At 38.6% G+C, this 13,326-nt stretch overlaps 1 protein-coding gene and 1 long non-coding RNA gene across 6 annotated transcripts in view; both read left to right on the top strand.

Annotated features, from left to right (window-relative positions):
• Positions 1 to 13,326, top strand: part of Ptbp3 (polypyrimidine tract binding protein 3) — an 88,524-nt gene that overhangs the window by 13,782 nt on the left and 61,416 nt on the right. For all 5 annotated transcript variants that reach the window (XM_048339208.1, XM_048339194.1, XM_048339185.1 and 2 more), the window contains one exon: positions 7,328 to 7,409. In XM_048339208.1, the coding sequence (XP_048195165.1) occupies positions 7,379 to 7,409 (31 nt within the window). In that variant the 5' untranslated portion in view covers positions 7,328 to 7,378. Of the gene's footprint in view, positions 1 to 7,327; positions 7,410 to 13,326 lie in introns of those variants that run through there.
• LOC125346551 lies at positions 5,161 to 5,776 on the top strand. Its single transcript, XR_007209959.1, has 2 exons — positions 5,161 to 5,309; positions 5,522 to 5,776. It is a non-coding gene; the product is annotated as an uncharacterized LOC125346551 (long non-coding RNA).

Below are 13,326 nucleotides of genomic sequence, written 5' to 3'. Positions count from 1 at the left end.
TTTAATGCTGATCCTGGGGCTTGAACTTATGGTCTGGGTGCTGTCCTGGAGCTTTTGTGCTTATCTTTCTGTAAGATTGTAAATACATTAAAATGAGGAAAGGGATTTTTGTTGGTTCCATTTTTCCCTCCTATTGACTAAAGGCCTGGGTAATCTCTCTTTATTGGACTGATGGGTATTATTACTAAGACATTTACACATATTGAGTTCAATATATGTGGGCTATGCCTATTATAGTAGGATCTGAATAAACTGTTGGAATGAATGGCGTTTTGGTTTGGATGTCATAAGCTAAAGAATGGGTGTGGAGAAATACTTTGCTATTCATTAAAGAAAAATATTACTGTTTTGTTGCCAAGATAACCAAATAAAATGAAAGCCTTCAGAATCCTTGTTGAAAGGGTGTTATAATTAGAGGTTTTTAAACCTTTGCACTGTACAGTCCAAGAATTTTGTCCCATCTTCAGCTACTTCCTTTTTAGTCTCACTGTTCAAAAATCTAGAGGGTCAGCCTTGGAAAAGAAAATGTTACAAATAAACAATTTGACACTTGTTCTTCAGGAATATATCTAGGTGTAATCATTCAGTAGATGAGAGTATGATCTGTTTGTTTTTATTTATTTTTATTAACTTACCACATAGGCTTCCAATATATTCCCATCATCCACCCCTTTTATTACTGTCTCAATCATGATGTCTCCAGACATCAATGGCTAGTGTCTTTATGATTGAGGTCTGTTAATTAACCAGGAGGCTCTGGAAGGGTGAATGTTAACAAAAGGCTTACATATTTTTTGTTTACTTGTTTGTTTTAAAAGCCAAACCTTGGAGTTTTCTGTAGTGTTTCACAATATGCCGAAATTCTGTTTATTTCCGCGTTTTTATAGTTAATTATTAAGCAAGAAAGTTCTTAATATATTATGTGCAAAACAGTAGTAGATTCTGTGGAGGAAAGGACATGGGGTGAGTAATCAAGACACCATAATTGGGGGGCTGGGGATATGGCCTAGTGGCAAGAGTGCTTGCCTCATATACATGAGGCCCTGGGTTCATTTCCCCAGCACCACATATACAGAAAACGGCCAGAAGTGGCGCTGTGGTTCAAGTGGCAGAGTGCTAGCCTTGAGCAAAAAGAAGCCAGGGACAGTGCTCAGGCCCTGAGTCCAAGCCCCAGGACTGGCCAAAAAAAAAAAAAAAGACACCATAATTGACAAATATATAGTAATATTCCGTGTAATATTACTTATTTCTGCTGTGGAAAAGCTTAGTAGCAGTTCAGGAGGACAAACACAACTTTTCTATTCTGGGTACTCTTCCACCCAGGGTCACTGGGGCATCAGCTAGATATTTTACCTTGGTTCAAGGTAGGATTTAGATACTAGGTTCTATTCATTAAAAACAAATCTAGAATTCTGGGCACATTTTATGACAAGTTAAACACAATTGATCTTACTGAATTTAATATGTATTTTGAGTATAGTCTTAACTATAACCATGAGTTAATGTTTTATTTTCAGAATCTTTCTTTTTGTTGTTGTTGTTTGACATGGGGCTTGAGGGGCGGGGGAGGGCTAGGCACTGCCCCTAAGCTCTTGTGCTCCAGGCTAGTACTGTACAACTTTGAGCCACAGTGCCACTTCTGGTTTTCTGGTGGTTAATTAGAGGTAGGAGTCTTCTGAACTTTCCTGCCAGTGCCCATTTTGAACGGCAGTCCTTAGATCTCAGCCTCCTGAGTAACCAGGATTGCTGGTGTGAGCCACTGGCCCCTGGCTTCAGAATCTTTGTTACATATTACATCAGTGACCTTTTCTCAGTTGTGTGGCATTTATTTTATCATATTAATATTCCCAATTTAATTGTAAATAAAATCAGTTCCTATCAGATTTGACAGTGAAGTACTTTTATTTGTCCTGCTTAATTACAGTATTCTTGTGCCTGTTGGCTCTGGGTATCCAATTTTCAGCTGGAAGAGCCTCAATAATTGATACTTGAGGAAAGTGAAGCTGATTGATATGTTGATAGGCCAGAGAACTAACAAATCCACAGGAAACTTCTGGCCTTATGTAAATTTATTTTGTGTTTCTAAGGAGACTGTTCTTGCAATGTTACCCTCAGTTTCACAATGTCTTCATTATTCTGCATATTTAAGCCTTCTTACACTATTAGTTTGTGTACCTGTGTAACAGTCTTTTCTGCTCTTGTTTAACAGTCTTTTGGTAGCATACAGTCAAATCTGACCAGTCTTTCCTTTGTGTATGTGTGAGTGTGTGTGTATATATATTTGTTACTTATCTATTTATTTAGCCAGTCCTGGGCCTTGGACTCAGTGCCTGAGTGCTGTCCCTGCTTTCTTTTTTTTTTCCCCTCAAGGCTAGCACTCTGCCACTTGAGCCCACAGCGCCACTTCTGGCCATTTTCTATGTATGTGGTGCTGAGGAATCAAACCCAGGGTTTCATGTATAAGAGGCAAGCTCTTTTGCCACTAGGCCATATTCCCAGCCCCTGTGTTATTATTTTGATAGTATAGAGGTTGCTTGCCCAGGTTGGCTGGAACTCTACTTGAACCATACTTCCAGCCCAGCTTTTTGCTATTTTTTTTTTAAAGCAAGTGATATGACTTGGAATTTAAGCTTTTATACTAAAAATCTGTTTTCTATCATTTGACAGTGAATTTTTGGGCACAAAAAACCCCTGGCTAATGGGGCTGGGAATATGGCTTAGTGGTAAAGTGCTCGCCCCGTATACATGAAGCCCGGGGTTTGATTCCTCAGCCCCACATATATAGAAAACGGCCGGAAGTGGCACTGTGGCTCAAGTGGCAGAGTGCTAGCCTTGAGCAAAAAAAAAAAAAAACAGGGACAACGCTCAGGCCCTGAGTTCAAGTCCCAGGACTGGCAAAAAAAATCTTGGCTAATAAATATGCCTATGACAATTTTTATGATACATTTTAAAATAGAACATATAATGTGGCTTAGTGGTAGAGTGCTTGCCTAACATGCATGAAGCTCTGGGTTCAATTCCTCAGTACCTCCTAAACAGAAAAGGCCAGAAGTGGTGCCATGGCTCAAGTGATAGAATGCTAGCCTTGAGCAAAAGACGCTCAGGGACAGTGCCCAGGGCCTCAGTTCCAAGCCCCAAGACTGACAAAATAAATAAGATAAAATGTAACATTCTTTTGTTTTTCTTTTCTACTGATTATCATTTTCTGGAACTATTAGGATAAAAATGTTACTTATTTTTAAGATTTTTTTTTTTTTTTTTTTTTTTTTTTGGCCAGTCCTGGGGCTTGGACTCAGGGCCTGAGCACTGTCCCTGGCTTCTTTTTGCTCAAGGCTAGCCCTCTGCCACTTGAGCCACAGCGCCACTTCTGGCCATTTTCTGTATATGTGGTGCTGGGGAATCGAACCCAGGGCCTCATGTATATGAGGCAGGCACTCTTGCCACTAGGCCATATCCCCAGCCCTATTTTTAAGATTTTTTTAAAGACAATTTTTCTGTGTAGTCCAGGTTGGCCTTCAACTCATGTTTAGGATAGTGCCAGTGGCTCATGCCTGTAATCCTAGCTACTCAGGAGGCTGGGATCTGAGGATCATAGTTCAAAGCCACTCTGGGCAAGAAAGTGAGACTCTTATCTCCAATAAACCACTTAGGAAAAAAATGGAAGTGGCACTATGGCTGAAGTGGTATCTTTGAGTTCAAAGATGCTCAGGGACAGAGCTTAGCCCCTGAGTTCAAGCCCCAGGACAGGCCAAACAAAACATGTTTAGGTGAGCTTGAATCCATGGTTCTTTTATCTCAATCCTCTTGAGTGCTGAGGGTATAGGTGTTTGCTACAATACCTTACTAATAGTTAAATCTTTTTTATGTCATATTTATTTGAGAAATTTTTTACTTACTCTCTGTGATAGGGGATTAAACTCCATCTTTGGTTAAAAACATTTCCAGTTAGGAAACATCAGGCTTTTAAAAAATGTATCATAAAACAATTAAAATAGATATTTCTATATTAGATATATGTTTCTATATTAGATATATAGAGATATATAGATATTTCTATATTAGATATATGTATTACATATAATATATAGAAGTATCTATATATAATATATATTATATTATTGTTATATTATAGTTACATATTATATATATTATATATAGATATTTCTATATTTTTTTGTTGTTTGTTTTTGCTTGGTCTGAGTGCAGATCCTGGGGTTTGAGATCCTGGGATCTCACTATATAAGCCATCATTCTCAGATTAGAGCCACACTTCCAGCCCTTTTTTGTGGTTACTTACTTGTTTTTATTATTTATTTGCTGTGTCAGTACTTGGGCTTTAAATCAAGGCCTGCGTGCTGTCCCTGAGCTGTTTTTGTTTTTGCTCAAGGTTGGTATTAGAGCCACACCTCCACTTCTGGGTTGTTTTGGTGGTTAATTGGAGGGAGATAAGAATCTCCTGGATTTTTCTGTGCAGGCTGGCTTTGAACTTTAATTCTCAGATCTCAGCCTCCTGAATATCTAGGATTACAGGCATGAGCCACCAGCACTGGCTGTGTAGGTTATTTTGAGATAGTCTTACTTCTTGGTTCGGCTGGCCTGGACCTGGACCATGATCTTATTTGTGTTGCCCTTTATTACAGGGTGACAAGTATTTGCCCCTGCCCCCAACCATTCTTTGACGTGAAATATCCTGAACTAGATTTGACCCATAGTCCCTCAATCTCCAGCTCCCAAGTATTTAGGATTGCAGGTTTGATCCACCTTGCTCAGCTCTTTGTATACTTTTTAGGCATGTTTTATTCCATTGAAAAAGCTCCTCATAGTTAGGCACTGGTGGCTTATTATCCCTGTAATTCCAGCTAACTACTCAGCAGGATGAGACTTGGAGGGTCGTGGCTCAAAGCCAGCCCCAGAAGAAAAGTTTGTGAGACTCTGTTTCAAGTTAATGAGCATAAAGCCAGACTGGAGGTGTGGTTCAAGTAGTAGAGTACTTAGCTGTAAACCAGCTGAAAGAGTTCAAGCCCTGGTAACAGAGCACACACCTCTCTCTCTCTCTCTCTCTCTCTCTCTCTCTCTCTCTCTCTCTCTCTCTCTCTCTCATTGAGTTAATGAAATCAACGGACTTGTTTGTTGTGAAGAATCTTTGCGGTGTTCACTATTGCTTTATGGTAAAGCATTATATTAATTTATGATGCAGTATAAATTAAAATTTTCTGGTTCTTCTACACCTGGGAACATTTGATTGCATTTTCAGATTAAATTTCTTTTATAGTTAGAAATCCAATGGCAATTCATAGATTAAGAATAAAGTTTTGGGCTGGGGATATAGCCTAGTGGCAAGAGTGCCTGCCTCAGATACACGAGGCCCTAGGTTCGATTCCCCAGCACCACATATACAGAAAACGGCCAGAAGCGGCGCTGTGGCTCAAGTGGCAGAGTGCTAGAGAAGCCAGGGACAGTGCTCAGGCCCTGAGTCCAAGGCCCAGGACTGGCCAAAAAAAAAAAAAAAAAAAGAATAAAGTTTTGCTCTTCTGGGGATGGTGTCCAGAGGCCATCAGAGTGGTTCAGTGTTTGTTATATCAGAGGTTTTTCTGCAACACAACCTCTAACAAAACCAGGCTAACCCAAACCCCTGGCAACAGAATTATGTACCTTTACACCAAGAAGATCAGGAAAGCATCAAATCTGCATGTGGTGTGTACTCCAGGCTGACTGGTGGGGCGAGGGTGCTTTGAGACCTAAATCCTCATGTAATTGTCTAAAACAAAACAACCACACAAAAAAAGCCCACCCGTGTCAACAGGGCATATGGTGGTTCCATGTGTGTCAGATGTGTTTGAGATATGGTAAAGTGTGCTTTTCTTATCAAGGAGAAGAAAACTATTGTGAAAATGCTAAAGGCACAAGCAGAGTCAGGAAGCTGAGTAAAAATAGGAAGCTGTGTGTGTGTGTGTGTGTGTGTGTGTGTGTGTGTGTGTGTCTAGCTTGCAGGAGATCTGTAAATAATTTCTAGCAGGCTGGGAAAGTGGCTTAGTAGTAGAATGCCTAGCATGTATTAAGCCCTGGGTTCAATTCCTCGGTACCACATAAACAGAAAAAGCCAGAAGTGGCACTGTGGCTCAAGTGGTAGAGTGCTAGACTTGAGCAAAAGCAGCTCAGGAACAGTGCCCAGGCCCTGAATTCAAGCCCCAGGACTGGCCAAAAAAAAACAAAAAAACAAAAAAATCTAGCAAGCAAAGAAACCTTTGCACTTCCCATTTTTGAGTAGTTAATTGGAGATAAGAGTCTCATTGACTTCCCTACCCAGGCTAGTTTTGAACTGTGATCCTCAGCTCTCAGCCTCCTGAATAGCTAGGATTACAGGCCTGAGCCAACAATACTTGTCTGACATCTTTTCAGCATTGTTAGTTCGGCTGTAAAGTGAAATCAAAACAGTTACCTGGCTGGATCACAAACCTGTATTGTTTGTACTGTACTCAAGAGTCTCAGGCAGAAGAATTACAAGTTCTCAGCCAGTCAGAGCTAAATAAAACTCTACTCAAAGAAAACAAAAACAAACTTCTTCCCTCAAGAAGTAGTAGTATATTAAATATCACTTTTAGGATTAATGCATGAAGAATTACTGGTTACAAAGAATTATGTTAGTATAGCTATAAATTGTATCCTGTGTGGAGTTAGGAAAAATACATGGGTATTAAGTTAGGATTTGTAAGACTATGCTAATTACTTGCATATAAGTACAAATTACTGTTATTATTTGTTTATTTTATTTGTTGTTGTTCTTGGTAGTAGGCTTGAATTCAGAGCCTGGGCACTGTCCCTGAGCTCTTTCACTCTTAACAGTTTGGGCCACAGCACCACTTTTGGTTTTCTGGTAGTTCATTGGAGATAAGAGTCTCATGGCCTTTCCTGCCCAAGCTGGCTTTGAGCTGTGATCTTCAAATCTCAGCCTCCTGAGTAGCTAGGATTACAGGCATGAACCACTGGTGCCCAGCATAAATACAAATTATAAAATCATTTTTGGAATGCAACCTCCTAAACACAGTTACAGTTTAGTATTTCAGAGATAACATTTTAGATGACTTGATTTGGTTAAAACTGGTGGGTTGCAAGATGTTTCCATTTTCTGTGGTGGCCTTTTATTAATTGTTTTTGTAATTATCAGTCATGATAATTTTCCTTAGAGTACATTTCCAACTTTAGATTTTTAAGGACTCTTAAATGTCTTCATACCAAAATAAACTAATAATTACTGTTAGCATTTTTAGTAGTAAATGAAACTATTATCAAAAACTTTGACAAACTGAACATTGATTTTGCTTTTCAGCGGGGATCTGATGAGCTTCTTTCTTCTGGTGTCATTAACGGACCTTCTACCATGAACAGTTCTACTTCTACAGGCGTTTATGGTAAGTTTTAGTTTTTTCCAAATGTTTTCTTTACATGAGCTTCAACATTTTTTTTGCAATGTTCAGAAACATACGATGAAATGCCATTAATAACCGCTATATGAGAACTACAGAATTAAAGTGGACAAGGTTCAGTTACTTAAGGCAAAAAATGAAAAGCAAATTTATTTTTTAAGTTTAAGAATTCATATGAATTGTTCCACCATCAATGTGTACCCTCTTAAATGACTAATGGAAAGATTTTCTAGGCAGAGGACCAGCAGGGATTTTGTTAATGTGAAGGTATGGATAGAGTAATAAAGGCATTGAGTCTAAAGTAGACATTTCAAAGTTGAGGTCCTTTCAGAATCCCTGAGAAAGCTTGTTAAAATACAATTGTTATTGGAATTATAGAATCCTGTTCAGAAGATTAAGTGAATTTGACACCAACATGGGCTACATAATGAGTTTGAAGCCAGTAGGGGCTACATTCGAAGACTAAGTCTCATAAAACTCAGAAACATAAAACAATAAGCCTCACAATTGAAGCAAGGCACACTGATGAGTATCTTCAATCTTAGCTACTGTAAAAGCCAAGCTAGGAGAATAACAAGTTTGAAGCCAACATAGGTAATTTATACTTTGTCGAAAAATAAAAATTAGGAAAAGGAATGGGATATTGTTTAGTGGTTCTGGTTCAATTTCCAATATCACAGAAAACAAAAGCAAAATAACTGTTGAGTCCATCTAACATTTCTAATTCAGTAGTTTGGGAGTGGGTCCTGAGGATTTGCACTTGTGCAAGTTTCCATAATGTTGATACTGCACATTTGAGAACTGCTGGTTGAGAGGCAGGAAGCCAAAAGTTGCTAAATCTGACTTCCTGTTGATTTAATTGGTCTTTAAAAATTCTGCTCTTATTCTTTGCTTTTATGACATCCACTGTGAATATTTTCATTTTACAATCTCTGATCATTTTCTTTGTCCAGTCACATTCATGTACTATTGGGATAGATGATCAGGAAGACTTTACTATTGGTGATTACTTAGGAAAAGAAACACAAATGAGATATGAATTCAGCTGATAGCAGCAGGTTTTTTGTGTTTCAGGTTTCTTTTTAAGGTTATATCCCATTGTGCTTTAGGTTCACTGTGTGTCTTCCTAAGGCACATACTTTACTGGCCTTTCAGCACAGCTCTATTAAGTAATAATCACTCAGACTTTGGCTAAAATATCTTTTATTGTCATCATTGAATGTTGTGACTAGTTAGGATTCTTGGTTAAGAGTTACTTTTCCCCAGCATTTTGAGGCTCTGTCTCCCTTCCAATCCCTTGAACTATCAGGGATTGAATTCAGGAGTTTTCACTTGCAAGTGCTCTATCAGTTGAGCCATCCCTGCAATCTTTTTTGTTTTAGTCACTTTTTCTAAAGTTCTTGTACTTTTTGCTTTGGCTGACCTCGAACTGTGATACTATGACTTACATGTAGCTGAGTTACCATGCTTAGCTTGTTCTATACTTCCAAATAGCTATTATTACAGGTACCATAGTCAAACATTCCATTTTCCTTGTCTGTTGTTGAATAGTTTGCTGTCAGTGTAGGTTGTTACATTGTATATAGTATTACTTCTTTCTTAATATTTTTTCCTCTTGTGATGGAAGTATTGTTCAAGTAGTAGAGCACCAGCTCAGCAAGTGCAAGATCCTCAGTTCAAAGTATTTAATTTTTGTGTGTGTGTATGTGCATGGGGCTTGAACTCAGGATTTGGGCACTGTCCCTGAGCTTTTTCACCCAAGGCAAGTGTTCCACCATTTGAGCCACAGCCCTACTTGGGGTTTTTTTTGTTTGTTTGTTTTTGTTTTGTTTGTTTGTTTTTGTAGTTCATTGGAGATTCGAGTCTCATGGACTTTGCTGCCTGGGCTAGCTCTGAACCGTGATCCTCAGATATCAGCCTCCTGAGTAGCTAAGATTATAGGTGTGAAACACTAATGCCCAGCATAAACTATATATTTCTTTATTTTTATTACATAGTCTAACTTCTGCCTGTTTAATAGTATATATCCCTTATAATAATTTGGGGAGCATTGAAAAAAATAACAGATGGCTTGACCTAGTCCATTATTACTCTAAAACTTCTATAGGTGGAAATCTAAGCAACTGATAATACTTAAAAATTTCTTAGGTGATATATCTAAGGTGCATCTAGAATTTGAGACTATTATTGGAATCTCCATTTGTCCTGGTTAAGAGTCATCTAACTCCTTATGGGTTGCCAGTTAAGCCTATACAGGATTATCCTATTCCATCCTGATTTGTCTTAACCTCTCTTTTAAGTATTTTTCATCCCTTTCTCAATGTGTAGAGTATTTTGCATAATTTCCTTAAAATAGTTTTCTAATTCACTATTTGTTCAGGTTTATTTTGTTTACTTGTTGCATTGAATATTTGATTTTAGAACCATATTTTTTGTTTCCCTATTTGATTGTTGTTAGTTTTTACAGCTATGTTGGGTATTGGGCAAGCTAGTCAGGCACTGTATCCCTGAGTTTCATCTTCATCCAGCCTTACTTGTTTTGTTCTTACAGTCTAGGTAGTAGTTGTGTTTTCTTCCTTTTTTCTGTTTTTAGTTAATAGTACATTGGTTTTTTTCTCAGAATTTCTATTATCTCTTATTTTTTTCTCCTCTCCTAATTTTGTAATTAGGTTTTTTTTTTGCCAGGCTTGAGGCTTGAACTCAAGGCCTAGGCACTGTCCTTGAGCTTCTTTTGCTCAAGGCTAGCATTCTACCACTTTGAGCCATAGTGCCGCTTCCAGCCTTTTCTGTTTATGAGGTACTGAGGAATCAAACCCAGGGCTTCACGCATGCTAGGCAAGCACTCTACCACTAAGCCACATTCCCAGTGCTCTGTAATTACTTTTAAAACATCTTTTTGTTTGGGGAGACCCAGGCTGGCATTGAACTTAACAGTCCTCCTGTCTTTGCTACCTGAGTACTAGGATTACAGGCATGCATTACTGAACCCATCTAATCAAACTTTTGATTTTGGTGTCAGACATAGGTGTGCTATCCCTAAACTTTTTTGCTCCACTTCTAGCTCTTTGATGATTAATTGGATTTAAGAGCCTCATAAACTTTCCTGCTCAGGCTAGTTTCAAACCACAATCTTCAGATCTCAGCCCTCTGAGTAGCTGGGATTACTGGCATGAGCCACCAGCACCTAGCCCAAACAAACTTTCTTTTTTTTTTTTGGCCAGTCCTGGGCCTTGGACTCAGGGCCTGAGCACTGTCCCTGGCTTCTTCCCGCTCAAGGCTAGCACTCTGCCACTTGAGCCACAGCGCCGCTTCTGGCCGTTTTCTGGATATGTGGTGCTGAGGAATCGAACCTAGGGCCTCGTGTATCCGAGGCAGGCACTCTTGCCACTAGGCTATATCCCCAGCCCTCAAACAAACTTTTTATAGCTTCAAATTTTACAGTTATATGGAGTTGAGGGTATGTGTGCGTGCTAATGTCCTGTTTTCTATATAGTATCTGCTAATGATGTCTTAAGGTTTGTTTTTTTACCTTCGTACAATTATTAGATTTTGTTTATAAGATAAGCTCCAGGTGAATTTGTGTGTGTATGTGAAAGAGAGAGAGAATCTACACAATAATTTTCTATTTGTTGTCCTAGGTTATTTGTGTCAGCAACCCCTAAAATTATCTTTATTTTTCTTCCTTTTTTTTTTTTAAGCTTGGGTGCTTTATTTTATTTGTGTGTTTTTGTCATTCTGGCACTAAGGCTTTATTTTTTTGCCAGTCCTGGGGCTTGAACTCAGGCCTGAGCACTGGCCTGGCTCAGGCCTGGCTTCTTTTTTGCTAAAGGCTACCACTTGAGCCACAGCATCACTTCTGGCTTTTTCTGTTTATGTGGTACTGAGGAATCGAACCCAGGGCTTCATGTATGTGAGGCAAGCACTCTACTACTAGGCCATATTCCCAGCCCTTTCTTCCCTTTTTTTAAAGAGATAAACTAGAAGAAAAGAGCAGTTGATGTTTTTAAAAAGATTTTTATTAGCATATATTAGTCATACAAAAAGAGTTATTGTGATTATTCCTTACATTCACACATCTACCCTGATCAACCCCCCTCTATCACTCTCCTTCACCTAGCCCTCTTAAAACAATTTCACCAGGTTTCATTGCACTGTTTCTTAAATACATATAAAATACTTTGATCACCATATTTACGTTCATTTACCCTCTGTTAGCTCTTTCCCCTCCTGCTGGCATTTGATTTCTCTAATAGAGCCTAACTTAACTTCTTCCCATCTGTGTATGTGTGCCAGTACTAAGGCTTTGTTCATAACTGGTGATCTTTTTGTATGTGGTTAATTGGATATACATTCTGCTCTAGCTGGCTTCAAGCCCCCATCTTCAGATCTCAGCTTTCTTAGTACCTAGAATTACAGGCATGACACATGTCACATGACACGTGTCACTCATTTTTGCTTTTCTTCAAAGTGTGTATTGATTATACAAAGGGTATTTCACGTTACATATAGTATAATTTTAGTCAGATTGAACTCCTTTATTGATATATTTCCCCATTCCCTCACCCCCTTATTTTTTTATTTATTAATTAATTTTTTGACAAGGTATTGTGCAAACGGGGTACAGTTACATAATAGGGCAGTGTGTACATTTCCTGTGGTATCTTACACCCTGTTTTTCTTTCCCTTCCCTAGATCAGGTAGACATATATACAATACACAGTGTACCGAAAACATACACAGTAGCCACGTGGCATACGCCAAAGGAAGTTCACCTAGGACTTTAAATATAACGTCAACAGTAGAGTTTGCTTATCCTTGTCTTATATAATCATACATACATAGCTTTTGAGCTATTGTGATCCACTGAGAGGTCTATTTTTGACGAGTAGTTGTTTGGTTTTAGTTACATAATGTAAGGTCGCTGACCCAAACCTGTGGGAAATACCATTTGACAAGAAGTTTTTTGTTTCGCAGACCTGGTCTCTACTGTCCCCCCTCCTCCCCACCTTAACAGTCATATATCAAGGAGATCATGCCCCTTTGTTTTCTGTGTTCTAGGCTTGTCTCGCTCAACATTATTTGTTCAAGTCCTGACCATTTCCCTGAAAATAACAATATTTCCCCATTTCTAATTGCTATGTAGTATTCCATTGTGTACCATATTTTTTGGATCCATTCATCTGTAGAGGGGCATCTGGGTTGTTTCCATATTTTGGCTATTGTGAATTGTGCAGCGATAAACATGGAAGTGCAGATGTCTTTTTGATATCTTGAGACCTGTTGTTCGGGATAGATGCCTAGGAGTGGTATGGCTGGGTCATAGGGTAGGTCTATGTTGAGCTTTTTGAGAAACCTCCATACTGTTCTCCAAAGTGGTTGTACTAATTTGCACTCCCACCAACAATGGAGAAGGGTTCCTCTTTCCCCGCACCCTCTTCAGCATTTGTTGTTCCCTGAGTTCAGAGTATTGGCCATTCTAACTGGAGTGAGGTGGTATCTCAGGGTTGTTTGTATTTGCATTTCCTTTACTGCCAGTCACCCCCTTATTGTTAAGCTTTCAGAGTTTCCTATGCCCTCTTTATAGTCATATAAAATGCACTCCAATATTATTTGTCCTTTATAATTTTCTTTCCTTTTCTCCCTTTCTCCCTCTCTCCGTTGATATCCCATTATTACAATTATGTTTCAACAGATAGATATGTTTATAGATGTAGATGAAGCTGTGTTTGTATATCTTTTAGGTCTAGATTCTGCAAATGAACAAAAACATGTATTTGAGTTTTGAGCTTGGTCTATTTTGCTAATGATCTCTAGTTCTATCCTTTCTCCTTCAAATGCTATGATTTCATTTTTCTTTAGGGCCAACTTATGTTATGTGGTATATATGTCCCCTATTTTCTTT

This window comes from Perognathus longimembris, chromosome 1, assembly GCF_023159225.1.
Source record: "Perognathus longimembris pacificus isolate PPM17 chromosome 1, ASM2315922v1, whole genome shotgun sequence".
NCBI lineage: Eukaryota > Metazoa > Chordata > Mammalia > Rodentia > Heteromyidae > Perognathus > Perognathus longimembris.
Note: the sequence above shows the minus strand (reverse complement) of the source record. Positions and strands in the feature narration are given on the sequence as shown.